The 21,971-nt window shown below is 35.8% G+C and overlaps 1 protein-coding gene across 1 annotated transcript in view; it reads right to left on the reverse strand.

Moving 5' to 3' along the window:
* Positions 1 to 20,916: 20,916 nt before the first annotated feature.
* LOC140155765 (ATP-binding cassette sub-family C member 4-like) overlaps positions 20,917 to 21,971 on the reverse strand; it is a 50,632-nt gene continuing 49,577 nt past the window's right edge. The window contains exon 28 of the mRNA XM_072178728.1: positions 20,917 to 21,592. Within this exon, the coding sequence (XP_072034829.1) occupies positions 21,332 to 21,592 (261 nt within the window). The 3' untranslated portion in view covers positions 20,917 to 21,331. The remainder of the gene's footprint in view (positions 21,593 to 21,971) is intronic.

Raw genomic sequence — 21,971 nt, forward strand, 5'->3', positions numbered from 1 at the left:
ACTCTCCTTGTTTAGCACATCCGTAGAGGTAAACCGGCATATCTTCTTCATTCACTTTCATTCACTGTCTGATGCCATCATCCTTCAGATCTTTATAGATAAGCTTTCCTAGGAATCGCATGGACTGGTTGTGAATATACATGGAAGTGATCATCTGTTTGTAGCTGAGGATTGTAAGCTACATATTGGTCCAAGTTGTGGCCATTCAACTTCTGTTCTGCATTTGGAATTACTTTCTTCATCGCATGAGATCTGCATTTGGATGGTTTGACCTTCATAGTTCTTGTCCGGTTGAGGAGGTTGTTGACAATGTTAATAAGTTGCAGGCAACTTTCTGGGTTTCTTGCTACAAGGGTCAGATCATCTGCATATGCCTTGGCTGACGATGTACGGTCTGAGCTACTCATTCGGTATCCCATGTGACTGAATTGGTCAAGAATATCCAGATACAGATTGAAGACTGCTAGGAATACGATGCCAGATAATGGGCATCCTTGGAAGACACCAATACAACATTTAATCCAGTCTGTGGTCCAATCTTCAGTTTTCACTCTGATGAAAGCTCACCGTAATAATTGAAGATGATCTTTCTAATGAGTTCTGGTACATGGTACAATTCCAAGGCAAACTGTGGTCGATCCTTCATGTAATTATTTCGTGTAAGCTAATCCTAACTCCCGGTCCTAACTCTAACCCTAATCCTAACCCTAACCCTAAGCCTAATCCTAATCATAACCCTAATCCTAACCCTAATCCTAACCCTAATCCTAACCCTAAACTAACCCTAACCTTAACCCTAACCCTAACCCTAATTTCGTGTAAAATTACATGAAGGAATAACCCAAACTGTATAAGATTGTGTGGTACAGTGCCATATGCATTTTGCAAATTTAGCCAGGTTGTAACAATTAGCTTGCCGTTCCTTTTGGCATCTTGGAGCATTTCAGTGAGTGCCTGTGTATATTCTCCATAAAACTTATCTGAACAGCATTGTCAATATATTTGTTCTGCGTCAGGTACTAGATTATCCTTTGAGCAAGTATACCCATTCCAAGGTTGCCACTGGAGAGATAGGTCTGGAGCATGATGCATCATTGGTATTCTCTTCCTTGGAGATAAGGATGGTTTCACCTATTCTCCATGTAATGGGTATTGATGTGCTTCTCCAGATGTCACAGATCACTTAATGAAACAGACCAGTTATTCTTGGACATTTCTTCCATACTACAATGCTGGCCATAAGTGTTGGGACGGTTTGATAGGGTAATGTAAATAAGCCCCCACTCCCCGATCAATGTTGAATTCGACTTTTTGGTCACACGAGCCTTGTGGCACCCAACATTGATTGGTGGGGACGGGGAGGGTTGGAGTGTTAGGAAAGTGTTTAGGCTTGACACCAAAGAAACCTCCACTTTATCACGTTAATAATAACGGAAATAAGGTCATACTATAGTGTACGTTTTCCATAAGTGTCCCAACACATTTTGGCCATGGTTGTATTTGAAAAGTTGAAAAAAAAAATCATCTAATTTCAGTTTTTTGCTTATAACTCAAAAAGTAAATATGATATTGACACCAAATTTGGAGCAGTTAGAGATCTTATCATGTGGCTTTACCAAAAAATTTTTGGATGGCTACATTTGACATTTAGGGACTGGTCACTTAAAATGTCTTAAAACGATATTTTGGCCCTGTCTACGTTCACTATTCGTCACTTTAACTGTCAAAAACTTGGGTTTTAAAATGGAAAATTATTGTTTCCACCAATTAAAATGTTACATTACAGCTATAGAAGAAAATAAAAGTTATCACAACATCTCGTGATCAAAAAACAAATAAAGGAATCGAACCCATGCACACTTGTTTTCCCAATTTACCGCAGTCTACCACAAATGAAGCAACAAATACAGAAAAAAAAGAAGGACGGACATTGGCAAAAATTAATAGAACGACGAATATAATATGATGAAGGATATTGTAAAATAATAACAAAAAGAAAAGAAAAAGATATATAAATAAATTCAGGGCTCGAACCCGTGTCCACTGTGCCTGTGGCAGATGCCGTATCCATTGCACCACAGAGCTGTATTACTTTAACAGGCTTAAACTGTAATATAATGCTATACAAGATGCATGTATATAAATATACGCTCTACGGACGATAAACAGTCAAACAAATCGCACTTTTACGGCATTTGTTTCATTAACTGAATATTTATCATATAGCAGGTGTTGGCTGACATTTGTGCTCCACATATATTTCAGTTTTGGGCCGGGGTAAAATGATTTTGGGACAAAACGAACGATATACGTTTGTAAAAAAAAAAGAAAGTAATATTATATTAAAATTCTTTACTCTTTAAAGACGTGTATACCGTCCGATTTTGTCCCGTAGTCATTTATCCCGGACAAAAACTGAACTAAATGTGGAGCACAATGTCAGCCAACACCTGCTATATGATAAATATTCAGTTAATGAAACAAATGCCGTAAAATGTATTTTTTGGACTGTATATCGTGTGGAGAGCCTACATGATGCAGATCATGGTCCATGGCAAAGGCGATTCGACCTTTGTGGCATTAAACCCAGTTAACAGGAAATTAATCCAGTAAATCGATTCAGTAAAGCAAATAAGCTCATGCATTCGATCACTAACGGCAACCAGCTTCGGTCGATTACCCCAGCTGCAGCGTGTGTAAACTCTAATTTGCATAGAGGCTGTACGTGAAATTATTGATTGGCTCCAAACAAAGGATTTGAACCGGTGCACGTAATCATGGCGCAGTGCAGTCCATTCAATCAAATGTTGTCATCAACCTATTTGATCGCAGTGCATTGTTATGTGTGTGAGACGAACTGTCGCGGTTGATTGCAATCAAACAAACGATGTCTTACGTATTACCAGGCGGCTGACACTGAAAAATTTGCATGGAAAAATGACCCGTCTCCTCCGCAGCCAATTTGGTTCCGCTCCATCGAAATCAAGCTGGTCACGGAGGAGACTACCCTCCTTTGTGTTTGTTCATTTGTGTATGGAGAGCCCTTTTTGGAGTCCGGAATGACTTAGGCTACGCTCTCAGCTAGAGTCCGACGCTGCATTGCACTAGAAATACCTTTTCTGTGAAATCGCTATAGAGCCAACCGGGAGCAGGTATTCGTTTTGAAAATACAGCATTAAAATTGGTATCCCCCGTGTGACCTTAATTCTTTCATTAAAGGAAATGAAAATTTAAAAAAACACGGATCTACTTGTGCACCAATAAAATTGGCACAGCAATTTGTCTCAAATATGAATGAATTTTAAGAAACATACGGGGTATGATGAACATTGACCTGACGCCATGATAGTAGGATATATTAGTCGTTTTATATACAATGTATATACCGTATTGTCATAATACCAATATTTGTCATTATATATAATGAGTAATATCTAGCAACGTAAATGTGCAGTTCATATGCACAAACGAATACTGATCTTTATGATATTCAGGTTTTTGTACATCACATATAACATGTCACATAGGAGGTCATACGTGTTGACCTTCATCTATTGTATTTGTTCATCTGTGTATGGAGAGGATTAGCGCCATTAAACGCCATTAAAACTCCATCAGTATTAGGGCGTAGTTCAGTGAACTCACCGGATTGCTATTCCAAGTACTTTGATAATACAGATAATATGTATTAATGGGTCGAGGTGATTGCATTGAAAAACCTAATAAATTATTCATAACAGTTACGTAATCAATCGATAGTGCGGACACTTTTCATTTGCAAACCACCAAAATTCATGATCTTTTAGCGTTGGAAAAGAAACCCCGTGAATAGAGTGCCCTCTCAAGAATATCAACTCTCTGGTATTACTTTGTTCCGTGATGAAAATCGTGATGTTTTATTTAATCACTCTCGAAAAATGTATTTCTTTTGTAGGTCTATTACTTTGTTTTGTGATGAAAATCGTGATGTTTTATTTCATCACGCTTTAAAACAAACGATTTCTCATGTATTACTTTGTTTCGTGATGACAATTTTGATGTTTTATTTCATCACTCACGAAAAATTGATTTCTTATGTATTACTTTGTTTCGGGATGAAAATCGTGATGTTTTATTTCATCATCACGCTCTAAAACAAACGATTTCTTATGCATTATATTTGTTTTGTGATGAAAATCGTGATGTTTTATTTCATCACGCTCTAAACAATAATTATAGTTACATGCATTTCAAGAAAAAATCTTATTAAAACGGTAGGCCCTATGTTGTTTAGAAAAATGTAGAAAGTGATGATGATGATGATGTCGATGATGATGATGATGATGATGATGATGATGATGATGATGATGATGATGTCTCCAAAAGTGTCCCGGTTTGTTTTTCTTGCCCTAAATCGTGCGTATCTATTAATAAGGCACTTCAATAATCAATAATCAGTCCCGTGACGGCCTCCACTAACTAGCTACTAACTTGGGTTTATGGGCGCTGATATTTCATGTTCACTGTCACTTATTTATCAGAAAAGTGCGACCCTTTGTCAATCACCTACAGTACCCAATTTCGGCATACTATATAAAACACTCATCATGATGATTGCCAGAGAATAGTTAAGATGTAGCTTGTACCGTTTTTTTGTGGCATCCTTCAGAAGTGAGCAGTCCGATACCAATATTTTCGGTCAAATCTCCATTCAATTAACACGGGGAGTTGGCTAGCTATGCCTTGCCCTCACTCATATTTTACAAAAGTGCGACTATTTCTGAACATCTAACCTAGCTGTAATTTTAGGTCATGTTAGAGAAATATATTTGCTAGAAGTTTGGAGAATACCTAACATATTGGCTGGTTATTTTTCACACAGTGATGTTAACTAGGCAAGTGCCCATTCTTGCAACGTACATCATTTGTAGGGGTCACGCGTCAATGGTGAGAGCACTGTGTATTGTGTATAGGAAAACGGACAGTAACTGCAGTATGATATTTATATACATGCATGTTGAATAGCATTATATTATAGTTTAAGTCTGTTGAAGTTACACAGCTCTGTGGCGCAATGGATACGGCATCTGCCACAGGCGCAGTGGACACGGGTTCGAGCCCCTGAATTTATTTAGATTTCCTTTTCTTTTCTTTTTTGTTATTATTTTACAATATCCTTCATCATATTATATTCGTCGTTCTATTAATTTTTGCCAATGTCCGTCCTTCTTTTTTCTGTATGTCTACCTATATTTTACTTTCTATACTTACTATAAGTTTCTTTGAAAGCGCTTTAATAAATTTCAGTCATAAAATGTAATTTAAGCCTACTCCTGCCGACTATGATTATATTTACACGATATACTCGTTGCAAATACCACATACGTTTTTGATGCAAACGATGAAAATGATTAAAGTTTGTTGTTGTTTTTTCTAAAATTAGCTTTTTTTTAAATTTTAAGTATTTTTTTCCCAAAATCACTCTTTTAAAAGACTTCAATCAATTCCTGTCAACAAATATCATGTATTTCTGGCGATTAAATCACTACTCTTTCAAAATAAAACGTCATTTTACGCAAAATACGTAGTTGGCATAGGCTAATAATGTTCAGAACGCACTGTAAAATACATGATATTGCGTATAAAACGTGACCGTATCCCTAAATCACATGAGGAAAATACAAAAATTCTTATATAAGTGAAAAGATAAATAGTTTCTCCGTTTTCATGTAAAATTTGATGAAAATCCAAGCTATGGTTGAGGAGATATGGGCCAAAACACACATTTTAAAATTTGATTTTTGTACCTTAGAGACAATGCTGGCCATAAGTGTTGGGACGGTTTGATAGGGTAATGTAAATAAGCCCCCACTCCCCGATCAATGTTGAATTCGACTTTTTTGGTCACACGAGCCTTGTGGCACACAACATTGATTGGTGGGGACGGGGGAGGGTTGGGGTGTTAGGAAAGTGTTTAGGCTTGACACCAAAGAAACCTCCACTTTATCACGTTAATAATAACGGAAATAAGGTCATACTATAGTGTACGTTTTCCATAAGTGTCCCAACACATTTTGGCCATGGTTGTATTTGAAAAGTTGAAAAAAATCATCTAATTTCAGTTTTTGCTTATAACTCAAAAAGTAAATATGATATTGACACCAAATTTGGAGCAGTTAGAGATCTTATCATGTGGCTTTACCAAAAATTTTTGGATGGCTACATTTGACATTTAGGGACTGGTCACTTAAAATGTCTTAAAACGATATTTTGGCCCTGTCTACGTTCACTATTCGTCACTTTAACTGTCAAAAACTTGGGTTTTAAAATGGAAAATTATTGTTTCCACCAATTAAAATGTTACATTACAGCTATAGAAGAAAATAAAAGTTATCACAACATCTCGTGATCAAAAAAACAAATAAAGGAATCGAACCCATGCACACTTGTTTTCCCAATTTACCGCAGTCTACCACAAATGAAGCAACAAATACAGAAAAAAAGAAGGACGGACATTGGCAAAAATTAATAGAACGACGAATATAATATGATGAAGGATATTGTAAAATAATAGCAAAAAAGAAAAGAAAAAGATATATAAATAAATTCAGGGGCTCGAACCCGTGTCCACTGTGCCTGTGGCAGATGCCGTATCCATTGCACCACAGAGCTGTATTACTTTAACAGGCTTAAACTGTAATATAATGCTATACAAGATGCATGTATATAAATATACGCTCTACGGACGATAAACAGTCAAACAAATCGCACTTTTACGGCATTTGTTTCATTAACTGAATATTTATCATATAGCAGGTGTTGGCTGACATTTGTGCTCCACATATATTTCAGTTTTGGGCCGGGGTAAAATGATTTTGGGACAAAAACGAACGATATACGTTTGTAAAAAAAGAAAAAGAAAGTAATATTATATTAAAATTCTTTACTCTTTAAAGACGTGTATACCGTCCGATTTTGTCCCGTAGTCATTTATCCCGGACAAAAACTGAACTAAATGTGGAGCACAATGTCAGCCAACACCTGCTATATGATAAATATTCAGTTAATGAAACAAATGCCGTAAAAATGTATTTTTTTGGACTGTATATCGTGTGTAGAGCGTACATGATGCAGTCATGGTCCATGGCAAAGGCGATTCGACCTTTGTGGCATTAAACCCAGTTAACAGGAAATTAATCCAGTAAATCGATTCAGTAAAGCAAATAAGCTCATGCATTCGATCACTAACGGCAACCAGCTTCGGTCGATTACCCCAGCTGCAGCGTGTGTAAACTCTAATTTGCATAGAGGCTGTACGTGAAATTATTGATTGGCTCCAAACAAAGGATTTGAACCGGTGCACGTAATCATGGCGCAGTGCAGTCCATTCAATCAAATGTTGTCATCAACCTATTTGATCGCAGTGCATTGTTATGTGTGTGAGACGAACTGTCGCGGTTGATTGCAATCAAACAAACGATGTCTTACGTATTACCAGGCGGCTGACACTGAAAAATTTGCATGGAAAAATGACCCGTCTCCTCCGCAGCCAATTTGGTTCCGCTCCATCGAAATCAAGCTGGTCACGGAGGAGACTACCCTCCTTTGTGTTTGTTCATTTGTGTATGGAGAGCCCTTTTGGAGTCCGGAATGACTTAGGCTACGCTCTCAGCTAGAGTCCGACGCTGCATTGCACTAGAAATACCTTTTCTGTGAAATCGCTATAGAGCCAACCGGGAGCAGGTATTCGTTTTGAAAATACAGCATTAAAATTAGTATCACCCTTGTGGCCCCCGTGCAGTGGAAAACCTTAATTCTTTCATTAAAGGAAATGAAAATTTAAAAAAACACGGATCTACTTGTGCACCAATAAAATTGGCACAGCAATTTGTCTCAAATATGAATGAATTTTAAGAAACATACGGGGTATGATGAACATTGACCTGACGCCATGATAGTAGGATCTATTAGTCGTTTTATATACAATGTATATACCGTATTGTCATAATACCAATATTTGTCATTATATATAATGAGTAATATCTAGCAACGTAAATGTGCAGTTCATATGCACAAACGAATACTGATCTTTATGATATTCAGGTTTTTGTACATCACATATAACATGTCACATAGGAGGTCATACGTGTTGACCTTCATCTATTGTATTTGTTCATCTGTGTATGGAGAGGATTAGCGCCATTAAACGCCATTAAAACTCCATCAGTATTAGGGCGTAGTTCAGTGAACTCACCGGATTGCTATTCCAAGTACTTTGATAATACAGATAATATGTATTAATGGGTCGAGGTGATTGCATTGAAAAACCTAATAAATTATTCATAACAGTTACGTAATCAATCGATAGTGCGGACACTTTTCATTTGCAAACCACCAAAATTCATGATCTTTTAGCGTTGGAAAAGAAACCCCGTGAATAGAGTGCCCTCTCAAGAATATCAACTCTCTGGTATTACTTTGTTCCGTGATGAAAATCGTGATGTTTTATTTAATCACTCTCGAAAAATGTATTTCTTTTGTAGGTCTATTACTTTGTTTTGTGATGAAAATCGTGATGTTTTATTTCATCACGCTTTAAAACAAACGATTTCTCATGTATTACTTTGTTTCGTGATGACAATTTTGATGTTTTATTTCATCACTCACGAAAAATTGATTTCTTATGTATTACTTTGTTTCGGGATGAAAATCGTGATGTTTTATTTCATCATCACGCTCTAAAACAAACGATTTCTTATGCATTATATTTGTTTTGTGATGAAAATCGTGATGTTTTATTTCATCACGCTCTAAACAATAATTATAGTTACATGCATTTCAAGAAAAAAATCTTATTAAAACGGTAGGCCCTATGTTGTTTAGAAAAATGTAGAAAGTGATGATGATGATGATGTCGATGATGATGATGATGATGATGATGATGATGATGATGATGATGATGTCTCCAAAAGTGTCCCGGTTTGTTTTTCTTGCCCTAAATCGTGCGTATCTATTAATAAGGCACTTCAATAATCAATAATCAGTCCCGTGACGGCCTCCACTAACTAGCTACTAACTTGGGTTTATGGGCGCTGATATTTCATGTTCACTGTCACTTATTTATCAGAAAAGTGCGACCCTTTGTCAATCACCTACAGTACCCAATTTCGGCATACTATATAAAACACTCATCATGATGATTGCCAGAGAATAGTTAAGATGTAGCTTGTACCGTTTTTTGTGGCATCCTTCAGAAGTGAGCAGTCCGATACCAATATTTTCGGTCAAATCTCCATTCAATTAACACGGGGAGTTGGCTAGCTATGCCTTGCCCTCACTCATATTTTACAAAAGTGCGACTATTTCTGAACATCTAACCTAGCTGTAATTTTAGGTCATGTTAGAGAAATATATTTGCTAGAAGTTTGGAGAATACCTAACATATTGGCTGGTTATTTTTCACACAGTGATGTTAACTAGGCAAGTGCCCATTCTTGCAACGTACATCATTTGTAGGGGTCACGCGTCAATGGTGAGAGCACTGTGTATTGTGTATAGGAAAACGGACAGTAACTGCAGTATGATATTTATATACATGCATGTTGAATAGCATTATATTATAGTTTAAGTCTGTTGAAGTTACACAGCTCTGTGGCGCAATGGATACGGCATCTGCCACAGGCGCAGTGGACACGGGTTCGAGCCCTGAATTTATTTAGATTTCCTTTTCTTTTCTTTTTTGTTATTATTTTACAATATCCTTCATCATATTATATTCGTCGTTCTATTAATTTTTGCCAATGTCCGTCCTTCTTTTTTCTGTATGTCTACCTATATTTTACTTTCTATACTTACTATAAGTTTCTTTGAAAGCGCTTTAATAAATTTCAGTCATAAAATGTAATTTAAGCCTACTCCTGCCGACTATGATTATATTTACACGATATACTCGTTGCAAATACCACATACGTTTTTGATGCAAACGATGAAAATGATTAAAGTTTGTTGTTGTTTTTTCTAAAAATTAGCTTTTTTTTTTAAATTTTAAGTATTTTTTTCCCAAAATCACTCTTTTAAAAGACTTCAATCAATTCCTGTCAACAAATATCATGTATTTCTGGCGATTAAATCACTACTCTTTCAAAATAAAACGTCATTTTACGCAAAATACGTAGTTGGCATAGGCTAATAATGTTCAGAACGCACTGTAAAATACATGATATTGCGTATAAAACGTGACCGTATCCCTAAATCACATGAGGAAAATGCAATAATTTTTATATAAGTGAAAAGATAAATAGTTTCTCCGTTTTCATGTAAAATTTGATGAAAATCCAAGCTATGGTTGAGGAGATATGGGCCAAAACACACATTTTAAAATTTGATTTTTTTTTTCTTAGAGACAATGCTGGCCATAAGTGTTGGGACGGTTTGATAGGGTAATGTAAATAAGCCCCCACTCCCCGATCAATGTTGAATTCGACTTTTTGGTCACACGAGCCTTGTGGCACCCAACATTGATTGGTGGGGACGGGGAGGGTTGGAGTGTTAGGAAAGTGTTTAGGCTTGACACCAAAGAAACCTCCACTTTATCACGTTAATAATAACGGAAATAAGGTCATACTATAGTGTACGTTTTCCATAAGTGTCCCAACACATTTTGGCCATGGTTGTAGGTAGGGAATACGGTTGGTTCCAGGAGCACTGGCATTTCTACGCTTTTGGAGATAGGCATTAAACTCTGACAGGCTTGGTGGTTTGGTCTTGAATTGTGTTGTTGGTTTTGATGGTCTTTTGGGGTCTTTTCATGCCCTTCATAGGATGGTATTTGTATTCTCGCCTTTTGTCATTGTTGACATCCTTGAATTATTCAACAGCTATTTTAATGAAGGATGGATTTCTGTGTTGCTTGCCATTAAGCAATCGTTTCGCATATTGGTAAGGGTTTTGTCGGAATTGTTATTGTGCTTTGCTTGTTTATTTCTTCTCTTGACGTTTTAGCTCCAACTTCTGATCAGAATCCAGGTGTTGATTTAGAGCAAGTACGTGAAAGCAAGTAGTGTTCGAAATATGCCTCAAAAAGTTACAGGCCAGCCGGCCCTGTAACTCTGAAAAGTTACAGGCCTGGGTGAAAAGTTAACGACCAAAGCTTTGAAATGGAAATAATAAGTTACAAGAAGTTCAATACCCAACAAACACAAAACGGTTATATTTTAAGTTTTGGAAACAAACGCTTTAATAACATTAAATGTCAGGTCATGTTAAGTTCATAAAAACGTTTTAAAACGTTTTGTATAAAAACACTACAAAAATATTTTTTAAATGTTTTCAAAATTTTATTGAAAATATTTTCTGCATACAAGTTATCAACAAATGTTTATGAATGTTATGAAAATGTTTTATACCCTTAATATTCCCTTTAAATAAAAAAACCCGGCAATTAAACGTTTCGTTTTCTGGCATCCTATTCTAACCTTTTGCGAATGCTGCAGAAAACGTTTTGTGTTTGCTGGGTAGTGACGTTTTAAACCAAGGAATTAGTTGTCATGCATATTTAAAATGAAGTGTATAATTATAATTCTGAATAGGTACTTAATGATAGGGACGTGTAGGTTACTACGGTATTATAAAATATATAAATAAATATAAATAAATCCTTAAACATGGGTCCCGATTTGAGAAAAAAATACCTAAACATGCAGGGTCCTGATTTGAGAAAATGATGTCAAAAACTGTTTAATCAGCTGTTTTTTAGGTTTAAAAAATCAAACATGGGTCCAGATGTGAGAAATAAGATGGTCAAAAACGGTAGAATCAGCCATTTTTAGGTTGAAAATCCCTAAATACGGGTAGAAGTTTCAGAGTTCCAGCGACACACCCTGTCAAAATGTAATTCAAGTAAATCCCCCCACCCCACCGTAAAATTTTGATCCATACTACTGATGTCAGAGACTGTAGAGGCCGACTCAGGTTGTTCAAAACGGGCATCTCGTTACTATGACGAAATATGTTGGTACCACGGAAGTCTATTGAACATCGATGGTTGGTACTAATATAAAATGCACAGAGTAAAAACGAAGCGGTGGTTGAACCTTTGAAATGTTTCTGGCAAGATCGGGACTGAATTTTTTCGGATAGAAACTATTAAATTTATTTTCTACCGTGCTTCGTGATTTAATAAATAATGACAGCTTGACGATGCATTATTCATGTATCATGTTTAAAAAGTAAAACTTGGAGCTTTAAAAGTTACCGGCCAGCCTGGCCGGCAACTAGACCGCTAGTCAGGAAAGTTACCGGCCCGGCCAAAAAGTTACAGGCCAATGGCCGCGGCCCTATTTCGAACGCTGCTCACTCACTCACTACTGCCAGGTACTAGATTGTCCTTTGACCTAGAATACCCATTCCAAGGTTGCCACTGGAATTCTTCAGAGTGATAGGTCTGAAGCATGATGGATCATTGGTATTCTCTTCCTTGGAGATAAGGATGGTTTCACCTATTCTACATGTAGTGGGTATTGATGTGCTTCTCCAGATGTCACAGATCACTTCATGAAGTAGACCCGTTATTCTTGGACATTTCTTCCATAGGTAGGGAATACGGTTGGTTCCAGGAGCACTGGCATTTCTACGCTTTTGGAGATAGGCATTGAACTCTGACAGGCTTGGTGGTTTGGTCTTGAATTGTGTTGTTGGTTTTGATGGTCGGTTCATGCCCTTCATAGGATGGTATTTGTATTCTCGCCTTTTGTGTTTTTAAATACAGTTGGGTCAAGGTCAAGTGTTGTTGTGCAAATGGAATCCACAAATTTGGATCAGTAGTATTTTTTAAGGTCAGTCAGTTATGCTAATCAAACTATTTTATGCCGAAGAAGGTTATTTTATTAGCAAATTTTGGCCAATTTGTGAAGCTAGTTCAACCATATCGGCAACAATTGTTGTAGGTATGAAGATTGAATAGAATGGACACTAAGGCAACCTAAAAAACCCTGTTCTATGGCCATGGACGGACGGTCTGGTGGTTTTTTCTTGAAGCTAAAATGACCTAAAATTTCACAACAATTGGGAAAAATTCTGAAGATTATTTTCCAAACCTATTTTCTAAACATGTTCAACCAAAACCAATCAATTTTGGCCCCAAAACAGCTGATTTTACATGATTTTTGAAAAATTAAAAAAACAAACAAACCCAAAACAACAATTCTCCAAAACATAAATTCTGGGTCAGTCGGGCCCATAGGACAGGGTTTTCCCTGTCGACTAGATGCTTATCATAGATCAGTTATTGCTGTATCAAATGGGTTGCTATTTAGGATATAAAAAAAGCTTCCAATAAAATAACTAAAACCTTGTGACAAAGTTAACTGACCTCTTACAAATCACACAAATGTAAGACAGAAAAGGTAACACAATTATCAAGGTGTACCAGAAAAATAATTTATTGTTTTATCATGCAATATTTATAATTTACAAGACACTGATGAATATGACATACAATATGAGTTCTATTATGTCAAGGCAATATATAATACTTAAACACAACATGAAGTTAAATTATAGTAGCTGCGTATTTTCACACCAATAATAGAAACACTTTTTGTCTATTCTTTGGTCAAAAGTATGGTCATTTAACTGGCCTGTTAAATATACAAGTACAATACATAAATTGGACAATAATAAAGATGCATGTTGTTTTTCCTTCAACTGCACCTATGTTTGTTAAGCATTGGAGGACAAGGTCACATAAGTGAACTACTGGATGACATACCTTTATGCTTGAAGCACATATTGTGCAAATTTTATTACAAATAAATAATACAAGCCTAACACTTACTGAAACCTGATATGAGGTGATAGCACCCTGATCACTCTTTACATAGACATGTGTGTAAAACTGTAAATCCTAATGTAAATACTATTTTTACCAAAATTACCCAAAAAAACGTGGTCCTCAAATCAATGGGTACATATGCCATGCAATAGTTCACAAAATGAGAGCTTGTCCTTTAAAATATCTGCTTATAAAAATGTCTGCTTGAAACCATGGTGACTAGCTCAGTTTTAGAATATTGGTCACACATTGAAAGCCATAGTGTGTTTACCAATATTTACCACCTGGTTAGTTGTGCCAAACACACAAAATTTGAAATGCAAAATTAATGAAACATGATCTTCATCCATGGTGTTGTCTTTTTAAAGACATTTCTTGTTTAGAATTTCCTGGATATATATATTTGATATGTTTAAGTATATTAATCCTTATTTATTAGCACCTTCCTTATTAGAAACCAACAAAATTTTGACAAATTTGCAGGAAAACTGTGTGACTCAATCAACCCATTAATATCAAATTTTAATTCAAATAATCATAAACCGAGGATACAATGTTGCCCAGATTAAAATAAAATAGTACAATATACTAAAAACAATCGGTGTCATTTAATACTTTGCTAGTTTTGTCTTGAGCTTTGACAACCCAAACAACTTATTTCTTGCCTCTACAAGGTAATTGTTGCTTTGCTTCAATTGATATAACACTGTTTTCCTCAATTTTGCCTCATTATTTCAGCTCAAAATGCACACAATTTGAGAAGAACTAAAACAAAAATATCTTTAGATATTAGCAATCATGCATTATTACTTGAAAACAAGCTTAAAAAAGTATAAATGTTACACATTTGTCTCATCTTGAAAAGCGAGTCAAAATATTGCTCATATCATAGGGCTATTCCAGTTAAAATCCATACACCCCCATTGGATGACATGACCTTAATTTCCAACACAGGGGCTGTAGATTTTATTTGGAGTCACCCATTCAGGTAACCCCATTTGAAATTCACACTCCCTGTGTGGCAGGTGACGAAAACAAAACCCTGTTCTACACACTCGACCGACCCAGATTTTCCGGGTTTTTTTAATTTGCTGTATCATGTAAATTTTGACCAAAAGAGGACCGCGTTTGATGGAAACTGTTTTCCATAGCTGACCAAAAATCAGCTGTTTTGGGCAAAAAGTAGATTTATTTTGACTCCAAAAATGTGTGCATAAATTATGAGGGAAAATTGCAAAAAAAATTAGTAATTTATGTACAGATTTGGATGATTTTTCGAGTCATTTGCTAATAGTGGCGTAGCTAGGGCGAGGCACATGCCCTGGGCGCAGTCATAGGGGGGGCTGAATTGCGTCCTCCAAGCTGTAAAGGTCAAAAATTTTGTGTGCTTTGCACGCACACATTTCAGCACAAATATTCATTTAAAAGATCCGATTTAAGACTGAAATACAACTTGATTATAACCAAATTAGTGTTATATGTACACATTTCCATGTGCTCTATGTGCGATTATTTCAAGAATTGGAGGGCACCATTATGTACCCTTGCCCCAGGGGTCTACAAACCCTAACTATGCCACTGTTGTATTTATAAAAAAAAAATGACTGACCGACCGACCCTACTTGAAAAGTAGAACAGGGTTTTTTCCTTGTCGCCTTATGGTATATACTAATACTACATATTTCATCATTGTTTTGTCACATATCGTCGCTGGGAGGGATAAACCTCATATGTAATTTAATAGGTCAAATGCAAAACCTCATATGTAAAAGATGGCCTAAAACCAATTTTGGTCATATTCTGTTTTGTTTGTGTCAACTTCTAGAAAATGTTCTTACACAACTATTGAAACTTCCCTTGTAACTGCAAACTGTAGAAGTGTCTGCAAATATCCATCGCCATTTTTATGTAAATCCTGTCAATTTTGAACAATTTTTTGGGCCTCACACAAGATGACAAAATTGTTACATATGAGGTTTTGTCATTAGGGCCTACATGTACTTCTTACATACAAGGGTTTGCCCAGTGAGGATGTGACAAAATGGGTCCATCCCTAATGGGTCATTTTATTTACATCCCTGTACACATCATCAGTAAGTATGTTTTAGTCTTCAACAATAAAACTTTCAAGGCGCTTCATAGATGAAATAATCACACACAAAAGAAATATAATAAAGATAACCTACATGAAAGGAATTCAAATATAGTCAAGATATATGACCAAACTTAAATAACAGTAGCATGATACATAGCGTTTTTATAGTAAATATACTGAGTTTGGAACACATGATTTATGACAGTTTATATATATACACACACCGCAACTGGTGAATCAAATTTACCACACATAATATACCCTCAAAATTAATGCTGAATGACCTCCATCGTATACCGAGGCCAAAACTGCAAAGCAACGTGACATACGAGCGTAATTCGAAAAGTTCTACCTCCACCATCATATCTCAGCATCTGCATTTAGTAACCCTTTCATTTTTCTGCGGTCTTACCTAGCTTGTGATTTTTTTTCCATTCGTTGTACACGAAGTAAAAATTAAATTAGGATTCGGAGTCGTGGAAATGGTAAACATATGTACCGTAGAATTCCGTCTAGAAGCATATATGCCTCTAAACGAGGGGTTTTTTTAACGAAAGATATGAAAGGCCAATAACCTTCTCAAAAACATTGCAATAGATTGGTCTTACAAATATACATGTTTGTACACCCGCCTTTATCAGTAATATAGTTGTTCAAACTCCAAATAACGTTTAGAGGCATATATAGGCTTGTAGGCGGAATTTTACGGTATATCTACAAAGAAGACATATTAGTAGATCAAATTTAGTGACCATAAAATATGATTTAGTCACTCAGTTGGCTTAAATTTAAGCTTACATAAAGACAAATACTAAGAATTATATAAATGAGAACAAAAGAAAGCTGGTTAACTCCAACAAAAACCATTACTTTTTAGCAAAGAAAAGTTAACAGCAGATAAAATTTAACAAAAGCAATGACAAATTTAATGTTTTTCCCTAAAAGTTCACTGATTTGCCTAGACTAGTGTCAAAATAACTCAAGTTTGTTTTTGGTAATGTACCATTCAGAAGCAGTGGCAGCACCAGGAATTTTTCTGGAGGGGGCCATAGGGGTGGGGCAAAGTGAATTTTTTTTTTTTGGGGGCAAAATCAACAAATTTTGCATAAAATTGCAGCAAAAAGTGGGAATTTACGTAATTTTAGGGGTGGCAAGAAAAATATTGGGGGGGCAAAATACCCCTTGCGCCGCCACTGTTCAGAAGAAGCACCCATCATTATACCATTTTTTCAAAACATTTGGACCCATCAAATTTTTACCATTACATTTTGGAATTTTGACTACAGTGATAGAAAATTGGGCTATTTAAAAAAATTACCATATAGCAAAATTGGTCTAGAAAAAGGGGTCATTGATGTATTAAAAGATCAAAAATGTGACCCATGTTTGCAGCACATCCTTCCTGTATGGTCATTTGTATTGAGTAAGGCCATAAGTTTTCAGGATGTAGAAAGCGGAAGATAGCATTTCATGTACCGGTAATTAGAAAAATAAAATTGAAATAATTGGAAAAGGTGAATAAAATACAAAGAAAATATCAAAGAATGTGTGTCTGTTGTTGTTTTCAATAAAATAAATATGTAAAAAGTATGGTAAATGACAAGTTACAACACACATAGTTTGTAGTATATCTTAATTGAAGTTCTTGTAAAATGACAAAACATGGTAAAACTGAAAAAACACAGAAAGTGACATATAGACAAGAGAATTTCAAAAGTAGAACACAGTAAAATTTTGGCTTTAAAGTAACCCCCACCCCTCGGGCTTTTACTTACTACAATGATAAAGCAAACAGTACATTAAGATAAAGCCACAATTTCTCTGTGTTACAAATTGGACGATTTCCATGATTTTCCGTTTTCCACTATAAAGCACTGAAAAGTTAACAAATATGTTTTAAAAGTGTATTTTGTCTTGCTGTTTACTGTAGTACAAAATCTTACATCGTATATAGGCCTAGAATTAATGCTAGAATGGATTGTTAAATGGTTGATTACTGCTAAGTAATTACTTTTCTTTGTTTTATTTTGCAAATCAACACAAAAGTTAGACATTTTACACAGTTTTTCACTATTTTGTGGCATTTTCAAATTTCCATGAGTAAACCCCGAATTCCGTGAATTTTTCGGTTTTTCCCGTATCACAGAGAAATTGTGGCTTTACATTAAGACCCAGCAATTGGCAAGACTTCTATTACCTTCTTTTGGTTAATTGTTTGCACCTGAACAGATCCAATAATAAATGGACACTCCAATATAAATAATAAAATTACGAGGGACTTTTTACAGATATATATATATATATACCACAACGGTACAGCGGTCTAAGACTTTTGACTTATAACCTCAAGGCGCCTAAAAGTGTGTTTGAGTTTACATGGCATCAACATGTTGAACACTTGGGTAAGGCTCTTCACCTCTATTGCATCTAACCATCCAGGTGTACAAATGGGAAGGTAACAGGCTCGCTGTGGAGGTGTATCGACCCCTTCCCTACAGCAACATTATATGCAGGAGTCTGGCCCAGAATGGCCACTCCGGCCTGTAAACACATAATTTTTACACTTGACCTTTTTTACAGATAGATTGAGCATTTCTTCTGGATAAATAACCAAAAAACTTTTCTCCCTATAGTTCAATGGAAAAAATCAGATTGGCACTTAAAAATATACTGTGTGCACATGTACTAATATGTATATGGAAATATTACTGGGTGGGAACATACAGGGGCATATATTTGCATTTATCTTGCTTACAAAGCAGCCTCATCACACACTTATTACAAGGAAGACCAATCAACTATGTTCTAAAAGGCTCATCTTCACTTGGCACTATCAGAAAGAACATATTTTCTTAATTGCTCTGTGTGTACCTATTGGAATAAATATTTTTTCCGCTCAGCTGGAACATTTTCTCCAGGTCAACTATCATCTTCATTGGATGAGGATGATATCTTGTCTACAATCAGGATAGTTCCAGGTGAGCAAAAAAGTGTAGTTTTACTCTTTTTTAAACATTTAATCTAAAACTACGTATGATATATCCACTTGTACATAATGTGACCTGTTCTGACAAAATATACCTTGAGTCGGACTGGTAGGTTTTGAGAAAGAGACAATTTAAGTTTCAAATAAATAAGTTAAAACAGAGCAATCAAAACTCAGCTCATGTCTTTTAAATTGCCACATATGTATGCTAGTCCTGTACGCCACGCAAGGCGGATTGCAAGACGATCAATACATTTGAAATGTGGTGTTAAGTATCTTGCTACTGATCATCATCTATCACTGGTAAATGCAATTGAGGCTGTCAGTCATGACAGGACCGAATCAACCAACCAAAACATGTCTTCAAATACAAGGGGTCTTTAAAAAGCTAGTTTTAGTCTCTCTCGCAATAAATCTCACTGTCATGAAAAAATAAATACACTTAGTATATTTTGCTGGAACAGATCATATATAAAGCCTGATATAAATCTGTGTAATAGCACACATAAATACAGTACATGTTTAGGTGATATGCTGCCCAGTGTTGTCATGTTATTTTCATAAATATTGTTATGGATACTTATACGCTACCAGTCGCATCAATAGGGTGGACTTTGCGACAAACCGATTTTCACATTATGAATAAAATAATGCTTGAAAAAATAAAGAATGTAAAAATCATGACATATTTCCACTCATTAAATCTAAATAACCTGATCAATTCTGACAAGTGATATCTCAAACTAAAGCTGATAAAATTCTGCTTGACATGAGAGTATTGATCTCAAATTTCATTTTTTCCCCCAACAAAGCCTACCCTTGTGATGTGACTGGTCATATATTTCAGTGTGCTGATTTTGATTTTGAACAGACATTAGTTTTCAGTGGACTATTCCATTTAAAATCTACACACCCCCTGTGGAAGATTTCTTTGTATCTCAATTCTAGATTTTGAATAGACATGAGTCCTATTGAGTGTCCTATCATTTTTTTAACTGGAATGTATGATGCGTTGGCAGAAATACAATGAACTAGTAAAACATTATGTTTATTTATATAATTCCCATCGATCATGTCACTGTTTTTTCCATGTTATCTCAAATTCAAGTTGCGCTGTATATCATTCCATCTAGAAATTATGTCCACTTTTATATAAAATACCAGCTGAAAATAAATTGTAGACATTTTCAAAATCCATTTGCACATTTAGCCAAAAATTTTGTTTGGAATTCAAAATCTTGCACATCTTTTCCACTTCATCTGGATGAAATTGGTTGGATATGAAATAATTTAAACTGTTGAATTTGGTTGGAATACCAAAATTTCCACAGTACAGATGTGGATTTCAAATGGAACAGCTCCATACTGTATTCACTGTATAGTGCACCTCAATAATAAGCCATACAAAGCTATTTCATAGCAACATTAGGCCATCTTAATTTAATAATCGTCTCAAAGCCCTTCCCAAGTTGAAACCTAATGCGGAATGCAGTTTTTTAGGGTTTTTTATTTGTGGGACGAGCTTTTTGGCCAGAATTGACCATTCTTCCCATCTGTCAAGGAGGTTTCACTGTGGTCAAGATGAAGAATTTTATTGAGATTAACTATTTAGGCTATTATAACATCTGACGATGTCAGACATGATATTTTTGTGTGGTGGATATTGAAAAAAATGGGGGAAAATGAAATTTACTCAATCCAGTGGGAATAACGTGTACTCGCAATTTGACTAATGCGTGCGGTGGCTTTGAGACAAACTATAAAATTAAGATGGCCTTAACACAGAAGTACACAAGACAGCATCTGGATATCACATTTTACATCTCAACTCTGTGTATGTTCAGTGTTCCCAAGCCACTGGAATGAAAGCTATTAATATTGGTCACTGCAACTATAATCTGATTGTCAATAAATGCATGGTATATGTCATGTAATGCAGACATTTTTGACTTTGAAGCCAGCCTGTACAAATATCGACCATCTATGGTGTGCTAGTTGAAATATATTCATGAGGTAAAACATGGATTGATCCTTTTCCACAAACCAGAATGGCGATTAGAATATAATAGAACAACATCTCTTCCACCAAGTGATTATATTTCAACCATAACACAGCTATGTTTGTTTTATATCACCAGCACATAAATTCAATATAATTATTTCAAGAATATTTCATGTTTTACAGCACAACACAAAGTCCTGCCGTGACTTCATTAATTTGATCCATATTTACCCGCAACGTCGTCAGCGTCTCCATCAGGGAACAAAGTGTAAATCACAGTCTCTTTCCCAAACGTACAAGTCACACTTATTGTGTCTGACTATGGTGTAAAGGCTTGTTACGTATTGTGTAGCATAAGCATAGCTGGAATGGTAAAAATTATCAAACGGCGGTGGTTGATAGTAAATACATCAAACGGCATTCAACCAATGAAATATACTATAATGATGTCTCTATGTTAAGGGCTCTATAGCCATGGGATGGAATAAATGAGCTGAGATGTGAGCGTTCACTGTCTTTGATATGTAAACCGTATAGATCCTCAGGATTACTCTCATCGTATTTCTTCTTGGCTATATCAATCAGTTTTCCTGCCTCTGTCTTGCCTGCTTCTAGCACCATCTTGGTTAAAAACCCATCTTCTTTCTGCAGAAGAATGTAGGGTTCATCAAACTCCATAATTTTACCATGATCTAGCACCTAGGATATGAAAACACACACAAAAACATAGTATTGATTACATTCCATGTCCACTCAGTTAACTAGTTAAGGGTTCATCTAAATCCACAATTTACCATGATCTAGCACCTAGGGTGCAATAGAGCAAACATACACATAGTATGAATTTTGATGTGACTTTTATCATTTTTGATGTGACTGGTCAATGGTCATATATGTAGATGTGCTGGTTTTGAAGGGACATTAGTTTTTTTAGTGGAATGTATGATGCAGGGATGTAAATGGGCAATATAACAATTTTTCGGAAAATCCGTCTGGTCCTTGGATAAGTGGCAGTGGGTTTGCAGTATTGAATATTCAGGGGGGGGGTTGTCCAGAGATTAGGCTGCAGGGTATCCCC

Source organism: Amphiura filiformis, chromosome 6, assembly GCF_039555335.1.
Source record: "Amphiura filiformis chromosome 6, Afil_fr2py, whole genome shotgun sequence".
Taxonomy (NCBI): domain Eukaryota; kingdom Metazoa; phylum Echinodermata; class Ophiuroidea; order Amphilepidida; family Amphiuridae; genus Amphiura; species Amphiura filiformis.